The sequence below is a fragment of the Anguilla rostrata genome, chromosome 4 (assembly GCF_018555375.3).
Source record: "Anguilla rostrata isolate EN2019 chromosome 4, ASM1855537v3, whole genome shotgun sequence".
Taxonomy (NCBI): domain Eukaryota; kingdom Metazoa; phylum Chordata; class Actinopteri; order Anguilliformes; family Anguillidae; genus Anguilla; species Anguilla rostrata.
Genome location: NC_057936.1, coordinates 12,288,360 through 12,301,954, shown reverse-complemented (window position 1 = coordinate 12,301,954; position 13,595 = coordinate 12,288,360). Strand labels below are relative to the sequence as shown.

The 13,595-nt window shown below is 46.0% G+C and overlaps 1 protein-coding gene across 2 annotated transcripts in view; it reads left to right on the top strand.

Annotated features, from left to right (window-relative positions):
* Nucleotides 1-13,129, top strand: part of LOC135252516 (zinc finger FYVE domain-containing protein 9-like) — a 35,841-nt gene extending 22,712 nt beyond the window's left edge. For both annotated transcript variants that reach the window (XM_064330676.1, XM_064330675.1), the window contains exons 11-20: nucleotides 267-422; nucleotides 2,343-2,567; nucleotides 5,192-5,274; nucleotides 6,348-6,452; nucleotides 6,711-6,861; nucleotides 7,294-7,374; nucleotides 7,892-8,054; nucleotides 8,376-8,481; nucleotides 8,768-8,944; nucleotides 9,354-13,129. In XM_064330676.1, the coding sequence (XP_064186746.1) occupies nucleotides 267-422; nucleotides 2,343-2,567; nucleotides 5,192-5,274; nucleotides 6,348-6,452; nucleotides 6,711-6,861; nucleotides 7,294-7,374; nucleotides 7,892-8,054; nucleotides 8,376-8,481; nucleotides 8,768-8,944; nucleotides 9,354-9,515 (1,409 nt within the window). In that variant the 3' untranslated portion in view covers nucleotides 9,516-13,129. The remainder of the gene's footprint in view (nucleotides 1-266; nucleotides 423-2,342; nucleotides 2,568-5,191; nucleotides 5,275-6,347; nucleotides 6,453-6,710; nucleotides 6,862-7,293; nucleotides 7,375-7,891; nucleotides 8,055-8,375; nucleotides 8,482-8,767; nucleotides 8,945-9,353) is intronic.
* Nucleotides 13,130-13,595: the final 466 nt, after the last annotated feature.

The following is a 13,595-nucleotide window of genomic DNA, read 5'->3' as shown; positions in this document are numbered from 1 at the left end:
TGGGAGGGCAGTTTTTCACAATACTGTATGTCTTCAGTGTTTAATGACATGATTGCCATGTCCTGATGTTAAAGCATGCAGCGTGAGTGATGCGGCTGCAAGACGACCAATAAAACAAGCGCGTCAAGGTCTGATCCTGAGCCCGGAGAGGGTAAAGGACGATGACATCTGCGCTATTGCGGCACCGACCGCCCCCGCTTCCCCGTGGCGCCCGACCCGTGGACCGTAACGGGACCTCTTTTTTTTTCTCGCTGCGGCCCCTGCAGACGTGAACAGGAAGTGCTGGTGCGTGACCACCAAGGGCATGCACGCCGTGGGCCAGGCCGAGGTGGTGGTGCTGCTGCAGTGCCTGCCCGACGAGAAGAGCGTCCCCAAGGACGTCTTCAGCCACTTTGTGCAGCTCTACCAGGAGGCTCTCGCAGGTGAGGGAGGTCGCCGCTCGCCAACTCTGCCCCCCCACCCCCCACTCCCACTCGTCACTGCGGCAGGCGTTGAACGCTACGCCGGCGTCACCGCTATATTGCGAGAACATTAGGTGCTCTAATGCTATTACTACGTCTGAGGCTTAACCCCGCTTCAAAGCTAAAGACTGTTTGCAGTTTTGTGTGGCTGGGAGCAGCAGGGTGAGATCCTGTTAAAGGCTTCTGGAGGCGGTTATGTAAGGGAACATCTACCCACTACAGACAGAAGCACATTTGTAAATATTGGCTTGCACTACACCAAGCGGATAGTCCATCCACGCTATGCGCATCATGAATGTTCTAATGATAAACGTATGTATCCCAAGCCCAACCTACCTTGAACCTTATTGGTCACTTTCGTTACTGCCTTCCTGTTTCCTGCAATAAACAAAAAAAAGTACTGAGGAAAAATAATCACATTTTCTTTTGTTAAGGCTTAACTTATAAAGACATTCTCTCTGAGGCTGGTACACAATTCAAAATGGGCATGTGCATACTCACTGTAGATCTTAATATTTGCACCCAAAAAGAACCAAGAAATCCTGTACTAAAATACGAGATCCATTTTACATGTTAAGCTGACACTTCTAATGGCATTGGGAGGAAACCGTAAGCGTGAGAACCTCTCAGTCATGCAATCCATAGATCATGCTGCCAAATCTGCCTGTCAGTATAATGGCTGGCATTTCTGGTTTATAGTGTATTTGGTATACCTGCGGGATGCTCACATGTGACTGGGGGGTTCAGGCTGGGGAGAATACGGACTCCACGGACGTGTTCTCTGGACGGCTGTGGACTGCGCCGTTGCTGCGCAGGTGCGATCCGGTTGTGAAAACCACGCGTTTTGTTTCCCAAAACACGGAGCGTGGAATACAGGGGCTTCACCTTGGAGGCTTGTCGGCAGCCATTAAAGCCCGTGTCTCCTCCTGAATGCTCTTGAATTGCCGTGAAATGAGGTCAGAGCAGCGTTGGAGCAAGGAGAAACGCCACATTATATATGGCTCCTGATGCGTTTATCGGAGAGTGCTTTTAAGGTGATTTACTGTGACCGCGACTAATTGTAAACACGCAGACAACTTGTAACAGTGAATTTTGCTGGCGGGAGCTTCTCTTGAGCGGTCTGATATTAAGTGCAATTTGTAAACATTAAAAACATAGCCAAGGGCATCTCAAGTATTAATGTGACCCTTTGATCCTGGCTCAGGCCTTATGTCCAAGCCCCTGCGAGGATTAAATGGCTTTTATAGAGAAGCACTTTGTTGTCTGGAATCAAGTCACTGTGTCCACGTCTCCACGAACCAGCATTTTACATCTCTGCTTCTGTACTTCAGCTATGTACCAGTCTTAAAATTTAATTAATTTATTTACTTATTTTTATTTGATTTTCCCCCTATTTCTCCTCAATTTGTAATGCACTGTCGTGTTCGGATTGCAACCTTCTGAGCAGCCTCTGTTGATTCGGGAAAGCACAGACGAGAACGTGCTCTCCTTCAAAGCATGCAATGTTGCAGAAGCTTCTTTTCACACTGTGGTTGCTTGCACAGACATGAGTAAGAGGAAAGCACCTTCGTGTGCTGCCTAACCGTGAGTGTCTAACCGACCAGCAGGGGTCGCTGGTGCGCAGTGAGACGTCATCCTGGCCAGCTGAAACCCGCTCTCTCTGTGTGACGCCAGCACCGGTTATGCTTCGTTCTGCAGTGCCGCCAAAAGCCATTGGCACCATCACGGTTCAGATTCGACACCAGACCGTGGGTCTCATCCGTCCACTTGAACAGTGCCTCAACAGAATTAGCCTCCCAGCAGCCCAGTGTGGACAGTGTTTTACATCAGAAGCTGTATTTTAGTTTCCAAAAAAGTCACCCTTCCCTCTCCCCTGTGCAGGGAATGTGGTGAGCAACCTGGGCCACTCCTTCTTCACCCAGAGCTTCTTAGGCAGCAAGGAACACGGAGGCTTCCTCTACATCAGCCCCACCTTCCAGTCCCTGCAGGACCTGCTGCTGCCCAACCCGCCCTACCTCTTCGGCATCCTCATCCAAAAGTGGGAGACCCCCTGGGCCAAGGTCTTCCCCCTCCGCCTCTTGCTTCGGCTGGGAGCCGAGTACAGATGTGAGTCCCCTGCCCCCTTCGTCCCACAGGCAGCCTGCCACCAGTCGTCTGCACTATTCTGTTTCATTTCAGCTTTGAGGGAGACACATTGCTGGACCACCTAGTCTCATTTAGTCAAATCTGAAGTCTCACAAGCACACTAGCTAGTCTAATGATTCATTCATGTGAACATTTCTGGGGTGACATATTTCCTTCTCTCCCCCCAAACATACACATACGCCTGAGCACAAATGCTTGGGTTTTTTTCAGTGTGAACCACAGTATCTTTATTTTCAATGCACAATTCACAAGGTGAAATCTTATAGAGTTTTAAGAATGTGCTTGAGGTTGTCCTCAGTCATAGCAAGCCATTAAATGTTGTGGTATATATGCAAGTTTTACATTTCTGTTTGATTACCCTTTTTACTAGAGCCAGAGTGAATAAACAGAAAGTGTTGCGATTAAGCCTGTTGTTTAAATGCAATTGCTGTACTTAAATTTAAGTGTGTAGGATGTATAATTCTCCACTTAAACCCCACAGGAGAACATATTTGCAACTAAACCTCATGCATAAATCGAGTGCTTCATTTTTCAAAGAAATAAAGCTACCCTATGGCCAGAATCAAATGACCTGGCTTTTATGGTATTTAGCATAGCAGGACATCCTATAAAACAGTTAGCATGCAGTACGGAGTTGCCTCTTTTACAATGCCCATAGTTAAGAATCCTTAAGTAATTTTTTTAAGGAATTAGCAGTGTCCACTTTAATACAGATGCTCACAACTCACTGCTAAACAGTTATGCAAATTAATAAATGTTATGTATGAGATCTCAAGGCAAAGCATTAAATCACTGTTTGTCGGCCCTCATGAAGGAGATCGATTCATTATAGCCCGATTACGGTTTAGACTGTAATCTTGGTAGAATTTACTAAACTTCTCCTGCAGTCGTACCAGCCTATAACATCCTCCTGCCTGAAGGCTGATATTAATTGGGCCTTGACTTGGTCAGTTCCTGGTTGGGAGGCCTGTTTCTGCTACTTTTGGTATAAGTGCTGTGCTGTAAGTGGACCAGCTAGTGGTAGTCTCCCCTCTGGACCAATTAGAAAAGGCCTTGGTTTTCTACGTGCCCCAGTGCGGTGTAAAAATATTCTTTACACTAAAAAGTACTTTAACGTGTTGGAACTGATGGCATCATCTTGTGCTGACTAAATATTTACATTGTAAATGTACCCTAAACAGTTAAAGGTAATTGACAGTTGTTTAGCTAAACTGAAGATTATTCAAGAAATTAATATTTAAATACTTTATTTCTCCACCATCTTCTGAACACTGTATCCAAAGGTTTATTCTATGCCATTCCTACCTTCCCAATCAGGCTTGCAATGTAAATATATGCCAATATTAAATTCCAGATTTGGGCAAAAATCATATCCTGCCAGGCCAGCTGAGCCTGCCTATGTGCCTCCCTGCCAATTTTTAATAAAATAATGCATTTTCCTTCAAAAGATGTCTGCAAATGGAGATGCAGAATATTGATGAAATGTATCCCCACCGGAGGAAGTAAATGTAGAGGATGGAAATATCGATCAGAGGTGCATTTTTATAAAACGACGAGAAACCGTAGGTCTTAACGGAATAACTCGATGCTTTAGGTTATCCCTTAACTGTTTCAATTTCCGGCGAATAAAAATGTAATACATTTGCGCTGTCACCGGCATTGTTGGGAAGGAGCAGCGCGTTATTGAAGACTCCCCTTGTTCCGTTCCCAGTGCGCTGCTGTTGTCCACCGAGGACAGCGTGAGGGTAGGCGGCACTTCGAGCTCCGAGACAGTGAATTATGTCCCAGACACTGGGGCGCTGAGCGCAGCTTGTTTTTTCTCGTCTGTTGCCTGGCAGATCTAGCCGTCGGCACGGACTTGCATTTCAACCGCAGCGCAGGAAGCGTCTACAGACTGGCCCTCTCTCACCACCTCCCCGTGGACTCGGCTGAGACTCTGTGACGAGTCGCCTTATTGTATCGTTTTGACACGAAGAGCTTCGCGGGGACGGCCGTACAGCGCAGATTATAGCCGCCGTGAAAAATACTGAAATGTAAATTTAAAAAAAAGCCGCGTATGCAGACAAGAATGAACGCCAGGTCCAAAAAGAGTCCTTTGGGGGGGGAAGGTGAGATGTGGGGAGAAGGTGGAAAGTAATGCGCCAGCATTTCCGTAGGCGGGGAGGCGTACATGATGGAGGGGGGGGGGGGGGCGTGACGAAACGGGAGACCCCTCCTGGTCTCCCTTTGCCAAACCCGCGTGCTCAGCACTTTGATCCGGCGTAGAGCCCGTGGCAAGATTATGAATTTTTCAAATGAGGCTTTCACAAATGCAATATTCCCCACTCAGCTCTGTGCGCGTTATGCTCAGATTCGGGCCAAAAAATATTGATGCAGGGCAAGTGCGGTCTTATTCTCAGGCCGGAATTCAAATTTCGGTTCAGCCCAGCTACAGAAGAGGTGTCTGCCTGTTTGTTTGTCTGTTTGTTTGTCTGTTTGTTTTTTTGTTGACAAGCTGCGGTTGGCCCCCCAGCTTGCACTGTTGTCATCTGTTGTGTAAACTGAGCTAGTGGCGGCTTCCTTAATCGAACGTGTGCCTGTTGCAGTCTACCCCTGCCCCCTGTTCAGCGTGCGCTTCAGGAAGCCGCTGTTCGGAGAGACCGGCCACACCATCATGAACCTCCTGGCGGTGAGAACCGTGCCGCCCCGTCCTCTGTCCCTCTCTTCTGTCCCTTTCCTGTGCGCTTGTTCTTTCAGTCGTCGGTGTCATGTTTATACAGTTCCCTCCAAAATGGGGGTGGCCCAACACAAAAACAGTTGTTCCTGTAAAATGGTAAAGCATACATGCATGTAAATACTGTAAATAGAAGCTGACTGTCTGTACATTGGTCCCATATGAATCTTTTGATCTTATTATCATTGCCGTATGTATATTGCAGAAATAACAAATTTCACTCTACTGTTTCTGTACTTTTTGAGGGCACTGTATGTGTGTGTTGTTGCATGTACTTACAGTGATAGATATATAAGAGTATATAGTCATGTAATGTTTTATCAACAAAATAACAACAAAATAATTATTTTGAACATTTTAAGGCTGAAATGCAGATTGGACATACTCTGACAAATCAAATGAGGAGCTGCAACAAGGCCTGTGCAGTGACTGAAAAAGGCAGATATTCAACCACAAATGTGCAATGCATTTACAATATTACAACACGGGTGTTAGCTGGCTATATTCTTATATTTGTTGAATTATTGATAAAGATTAAGAATAAAACTGTTATGAGTTATGCATACAGTTGATATTACGTTTTAAAGCTTCTTATTTATATGAATCACAGCAATGAGCAGCATTCATTGGGGGTCTGCAGGGGCAGAGCAGGTCATGGAGGGCAAAGTGGGGGCTGGAAAGTTCTGGAACAGGAAGCCAGACAGCAATCACAGAAAAAATATCATTTTTTCCTCTCTGTATGTGATAGGAATGGCAAACAGATCCAGGCTATTGCATCAGTTTGTATTCGTATTTTCTTCTGAAAGACAACTTACACACACATTCACACAGGTATTTAACTGCCAGCTTTCCTGAAATAAAGAAGTTGGTCTCTGTTGTGTGTGTCCAGTTTTAGCTCCTAATTTAAAATGAAGTGAAAACTGGGTGCTGCTGTTCCCACTTGTTAATGACCGTTTTTCATTTTTAAATCTGTATATGTAAGCACTATTTTATTAGTGTAAAATGTTTTCTGCTGGATGAATTTCTAGGATTTCCGTAATTACCAGTACACTTTGCCGGTGGTGACGGGCCTTGTGGTAGACATGGAGGTTCGGAGGACCTGCATCAAGATACCAAGCAACCGATATAATGAGGTCAGTGTCGCACGCCTGCAGAACTGGTCACTTGGTGAGGTACCGATTGAGACAAAGTTTGGCTCGCTGAACACCATCAGTACTCCAACTGAGGAAACTGGGGAAACTGTTACTATCATGAGCGTACATCTGTATGATGGCATTTGAGAGTTCAGATTTTTAAGAAAGGAAACGAACAGCGATCGAGGCTGTCCATTTGAACAGGCGTGACAGGCTTTTTTGTGAAAAGTGCGTTGTGTGGGCATGTCTCTCCCTCAGCTGATAAAGGCCATGAACAAGTCCAACGAGCACGTGCTGGCCATGGGGGCGTGCTTCAACGAGCGTGCCGACTCCCACCTCGTCTGCGTGCAGAACGACGACGGAAACTACCAGACGCAGGCCATCAGCATCCACAACCAGCCCCGCAAAGGTGAGACAGAGAAACCCACGGGCGGACACCGGAAGGTCTGACTACAGAACACACTGTCGCACCGAACTGTCTGAGATTCAGACGCTGGTTTAAAACGCTGTCTAACCATCGAAATGCCTAATAAATCAAAGCAGGTTGAAGACTGTATTAGATTTTATTTCCTATGCAACATTGATTTTGGGATCTGACGAACGGGAATACAGCCAGTAAGCCATTTGTGATGCATTGGTAGGGCTAAATACATTAAGGTGGTCTTGAGAATTAAGTGGTGCCTTATTCAGATGATGACAAATGACTTGGCTGACTCTCTGATTTTGGAATTCAATCAGATAATTTAGAGGTAAAATTGGGGGAGGAAGTCATTTCCTTTCTCCTCGTGGATACTGTGTCATGAAGATGCTGCTAATTATTCCCACTGTGTTTCTGCCTCAGTTACAGGCGCCTGCTTCTTTGTGTTTAGTGGAGCCTTGAAGGCATCATCTGGATACCTGGCCAAGTCCAGCATCGTGGAAGGTACTTTCCCGTCCCGAGCCTCTCATTTTGTTTGTTGTCAAACCTTACATTCTTTCGTTGCGTTCTGTGGCTTTTGAAGCCGAGATGGACATCAGCTCTGAATCGTTTTGCATTTAAGATTGAATGTAGAGTGTGTAAGTGGTATTATGGTGATATGGTGTATCTGTGTACATTTGTGCAAGTGTGTACATGCATGTGTGTGTGTGTGTGTGTGTGTGTGTGTGTGTGTGTGTCCGCACGCGTGTTTACGTGTATGTACGCACAGATGTGTTTGTGCATGTGCTTGTGTATGTCTGTATGGCTAGCTTTATTTAGACGGTGCGATGTTCGCTCATATGCCTGTTTACTCATGTTTGGTTATATTCCTCATATTACCTTTATCTCAGCTTGTAAAAGGTAGTTGTGTGCCTAAGTACCCCCCCTCCACCCCCGAACGCAAGGTGAGGAGGATGGGTCTGTGTGCGTCCAGCTCTCTCGCGCACATTGAGTGTTGGGCTTCTGCGTTGTTCCCCCTCAGACGGCGTGATGGTGCAGATCACGGCTGAGATGATGGAGGCCTTGCGGCAGGCCCTTCGGGAGATGAAGGACTTCGACATCCCCTGCGGGAAGGCCGACCAGGAGGAGTGCCAGGAGCACATCCACATACAGTGGCAGGAGGATGAATCCAACTTCAACAAGGGGTAAAAAAACCGAAGGCTCGCTTGTTTTAATTCTCAGGCCTAAGCCAGCGCACAAGCTAATGTCAAAAATGGCACTGTACAACAACTTATTAGTAGACAAGCTGTTGAGGTAATAGAAATTATGAAAAAGGGTTCATCTTGGAGGCAGCCTGTTTACTTCTATTCTGTTAAAGTATCGTGAGAAAATTTGTATTTCGACACAGATGGCTTTCTTTTTGGCCAGCAAAGCCTGCTCAGCTCTCAGACAGCCTCAAAGTTCCTAAAAGCTAGTAAAAGACTAAAAGCCTCTTACTAAATGACAAAATTATGTCCATTGTACAGGGTTATCAGCCCCATCGATGGGAAGTCCATGGAGTCCATAACCAGTATCAAAATCTTCCATGGGTCTGAGTACAGGGCCAGCGGGAAGGTCATTCGCTGGACAGAGGTACTGCTGCATAAACACCTCTTCCCATAACTTCTGTCCATTTTCTTGCTAGGTATTGGAGGAATGGAATGAACTTAAACCAATCAGATGTTAGTTTGAACTATTGTGTACATATGTGAAAACTGTAGGATCAACTACCAAGGGAGAATTAGTTTATCTGCAGGCTTTTTTTTTGCCTGGTTTCTGTTTGCATTAAAACATAAGGGTGAATGCCATCAAGTATTAAGTTGGCTGTGAACACAACATGTCGTTGATGACCTTGTCCTTTGACCTTTGCCCGGCACAGGTGTTCTTCTTGCAAAGCGAGGACCAGCCCAATGGCCTGAGCGACCCTGCTGACCACAGCCGTCTGACGGAGAATGTAGCACGAGCTTTCTGTGTAGCACTGTGCCCTCACCTCAAGTTGTTGAAAGAAGACGGCATGGCCAAGCTGGGGCTACGTGTCACGCTGGACTCCGACCAGGTGAGGGCGCAACTCGCTGTCTGTCACCGGAACAGGAGTGTAATGTGTAGGACACACTCTTTGTGATTGGGCTGCTGCCAACAAAGCAGCTCTGTCTGGCATATGGTATTACTCTTCAGTATTTTGATTACCTGAACCGTAACAGTGGTACTGTGTATCATATGAGGGAGGACAGCATTGCAACGTTACTTGCTTAGTTATTGGCTTTAATCCCTTGTGTCTCCTACATATTCTGACTGGAAACTGACCTGCTGAACACCCTGAATCTTGGCTGCAGTTACAACACAGTCCAGTTTGGTGCTTTGCTTGTCATTTTGTCACACACAATCAGTCGACAACCTGTGGCAGTTAGGGCTTTGAGGTCCGTCCTGATTTATAGTGAGCGTGACAGCCCCATTGTGTGTTCCAGGTGGGGTACTTAGCAGGGAGTAATGGACAGCCCCTGCTCCCTCAGTACATGAAGGACCTGGACAGTGCCCTGGTGCCAGTAATCCACGGTGGAGCCTGTCAGCTGAGCGAGGGACCCGTGGTCATGGAGCTTGTCTTCTACATCCTGGAAAACATCTCATAGATAGAAAAGGACAGTCTCTTCCACCTGTCTCCTCAAGGAGGACAGCGCTGTCCACCCCGTCTCCTAAAAGTGGACCATCATCCAGTCACCTCCTGAAGGAGGAAACTGTCCGTGACCCTTTCCTCTTTACCCGTCCCTTCCTCATCCCACCAGCCCAAACATCTGCAATTCCAAGAGCCTGAAAGCTGTGCTGAGAACGTGCTCCTCCGGTCCGATCTTCTATGCACCATATCCAACAACTTTCCAGGCCTGGGCAGCCAACGGACTCCGTCATCATCACGGGCTTCCACGCTGCAGCAGCGTCCCTTCCCATAATGCCGCTGTGGGACAGGAGCGGGCGCGGCGTGCTCTCGGCAAGGGCGGGGCCTGCCGCGCCGGAGACCTCTGTAGCACCCACGCGCCGGCCGGATTCCCCCAAACCCGCGACCGTGAGACCTCCGTGCGGGCCGGGGGCCTTCGAGAGCCGAGAGTCGTTCTGCCGCAACTGGGGGGACTGCTTCCAGTTCAGAGGGAGGGGCTAATCGTGGACGTGGGGTGGGGGGAGGAGGAGACGGTCGAGCGATTCGCACGCTTGTGCTCAGTGCCTGGGCTGGGATTCCTAAAGAAGCGCGGTTCTTCTGGCCTCCAGTCTCACCTCGTAGCTTTATTAAACGATCACTCAACGCTTTACTCCGTGCAAGAAGAGAGCGCAGCTGCTCCGGCGGACATCTTGCGCTGAGCCAGTCAAGACGCGAGCAGTACGATGTACATCAGGACAGAGGGTACGATTACAAGGACCTCCTCTGTGTGGAAAGTCACCAGCCAGTGGGTCCTGTTGCGACGGTGAAGATACCGGTCAGTTGTGTCTTAACTGCTGCTTCAGGTGTTTTTTTTATATTATTTATTTTGAGCAGATGATGGTTTATTGCTTTACTTTTGGAAAGCTCTGGTCTGGAATGTGTGGACAGGTCCCTTTGGGGCGAACAGCGATGGAGCTCTTAGAAACTGCGACCCACTTTGAAGAGACAGAAGTGACGCTTCATTCACACGTATCAGTTCAGAGCAGACGTCGATCCAGCAGCCTTTTAATCACCCGGACGAGTCGGCAGGTCCTAGTGCCAGGTTGATCAGTGCGTTCTCATAAGGATCATTGGATGTGTGCAGCAACTGCTCTAAACTGATGATTGTGAGGTAGTGCACTGTGCTGCATGTAGAGCGGGTTGGTTAGCATGAGCTCTAACAGGATGTGGTAAAGCAGCAGGACTGCCCCTCCCAGGGCGCCCCTCCCCCCCTCCACGTTAAGTGGTCTTCCTCTGGGTGCATCAGCCTCTAGACTCATTTTATAACTTAGCTTTTCATTTCATTTTACACAAGAGCAGTATTGAAAATACGCTGTCAACCAGGGAACTGGTTTTAGCACTTACGCTTCAACTGAAATGATGAATCAAATTTAAAATGGAGATACTGACAATGCATTGAAATGCATGGATCCTGAGCCACAACATGTGGAGGGAAGAAGGAGGTGATTAAGTGAGTTGGTGTGACCAATGCGCAGCATAGAGTTGTTTTCGGGGTGTTAATTACTAAGGTCTCCCTCCCAGGCAAAAAGGGGTGCACCCTCAGAAGCCTGGTGAGAATAGACATCAGCAAGGAAGCTGTCTTTCAGACAACCTCTTCCAAACACCAAAATATCACTTATGTCTTTAGTTATTTAACTGGATCTTTTTGTGCTCATAAAACCAGTTGTGATTTAACAGACAACCCTGTTTCAAAAACAAGTGCTGGCAGTATCCAGGGCACAGAATTTGCCAGCGTGTACAGTGAGAGCGTACTTGAGTGCTGAGGACTTGAGTGCCCTGGATACTGCCAGCACTCCGGAATGCATCAACATAAACAGCTAAGCTATTTGCTATAGAGGGTATGCACATGACGTCACAATACGTGGAAGTGAGTGGCAGCGTTAGCGTTCAGCTTGAATGCCGCGAAAACACAAAAAAACACATCTAAAATGGGAAAAAGCTGTTGTGCGATTTTACCCAAAAATCCAACGTTTCTGACACAAAATAACAACCGCAAATCCACGTTTCCGTGCCTGGATTCCTGTTGTTTCTGTGAATTGCAGCGATCCATTTGCTTCTCTTTTCTTTAGCTTTCGGCAGTCTGTAAAAAGATATCTCCGATTTCTTGTTGAATGTCCATAGACCACTGGTTCTTTGGTAAGTTGTAAGGATCACTGTTGAGTCCAACTGCCTTTCATTTAAGCAGATAATCGTTTGTTTTACTCCCGGTTTTGCAGTTTCCTCTACTAAAGGCAGCCATGTCGCAGCATGTTTTGCCACTCAGTCTGCGGGGGCATATTCCGGTGGGAAAGTGATGTCAGTGCATACCCTCTATTCGCAAAAGGGGCAGAACACATTTTAAAATACATTGTTGGTTTTGAAGCCCAGAAACAAGTCTCTGTTACAGAATGCTTAACTCATTAATAGAGCTAGTCTTTATGGCTGCAGTTACAAAAGGCTGTTGTTTTCAGGAACACTGATTTTATTTACTAGAAGCAGCTGGGTGGAGAGCCTGTACATTATGCTAAAAAAAAATCGCAAAAATCATAATTTGTAAGATATTCCTAAGTGTTTTCTTAAAAGAACTTCCTTGAATCAAAAGCATCTCAAGGTGTGTATATATACTGGGAGATATATTGCAATTCTTGAGAAAAAAAACTTGTCAGGGAAGGGAAGTATTTCTTAAACGAATCATTTCATATGCTTTATATTGACTTGAGAAAACTCAAGGTCATCTTAGTAGCGATAGCATTTATAAGGGGACAAGAATGTATCACGAGGTTCTCTGGAATGTGCAAGGATGTAGAAAGTGCTGAGGACTACTATATGCAAGCCATATGTTCATCTTCGACTATAGGATAGCTATGAATATTTGGTCCCCAGATATAGACGCACAATAGTGAAAAGCGGTCCTTTCATTGTTACAGCATCACTGTTCTGCTGCTTTTTGGTGGTGGGCAAGTGATCCCAGTATTTGGGAAGCTTTCATAATGTTAAGAGCAAGGGCTTCTTAACCAGAATGTGCTATTACAGAAGACTGTGATTTCAGAATCTTCATTATTCATAAACGCTCAGCTCTACATTATTTACGTATGCTTTATTTATATCAAGTTTGCCTTTTTGTGCAGAAGTTCAGATTATTATTATTTTTTTTCATTTTGAGATTCTCTTCACACAGGAGGCATTGAAGTGACTCTAGTCAGACAGGAGATTCTACTGAGACTTCCACCTCTTAAAATCCAGCACTTTCTGTTTCTTTCCACACAGAACCCCCCTGAGAAGCTTTGTGTGGTAAAGTCTCGTTATGAACATTCTTTTTTTTTGACAGTGTTTTTCTCCTCCATTAAAACTCGGAGCAACTTAACAGAAGTATCCGTTTCTACAAGACAGAAATTGTCATGGAACTAACTGGATTCAAATAAATTTTCCTCAAACATAACAATCAATTAAAAAGGGACAAAATCAATGTTTTAAGCCAAAAAAAGTTCCTTCAGTGTACACTACAAACATGTCAATAAAAACCGTGTTCTTTATTGAACGCTGTTGTATCTGTAAAATAAATCTTATAAAAATCTGCTCTGAATGGCTTTCATTTTGAGTAAGAGGTAAAATATGCTGTGTCATATCGTATATCACGAAAACAAATGGCAGTTAGTTGCCTGGTCCGGAAATGGCCAGAATGATAGTAATGATAAAAAAAAAACAAGTATCTTTAACTGCAATATGTGCAGTTTGTGCAGTAGAAACCGAGTTAATGTAATGCAGACAGGCCTCTTGTGCAGGTGTGGTGTGTGTGGGTTACTCTGCAGACAACATGTGGGAGGTGAGGTCACCTCTGGTTTTGGCTGGACTTGTGGATCTGTGCTGGCCAAGACGATGCAGATGCACTGAGCTGATTGCTAATCTCTCGCTGTTCTATAAACCTACACCCACAGTCTGCTGGGCTGCGTCATTCCTACAGACCAGCTGTGTTTGTTTACAGGCTTGGATGTGCATTCAAGGGAGATCACACATGTTCTTCGGTCAGCCACAAACTGAGCTA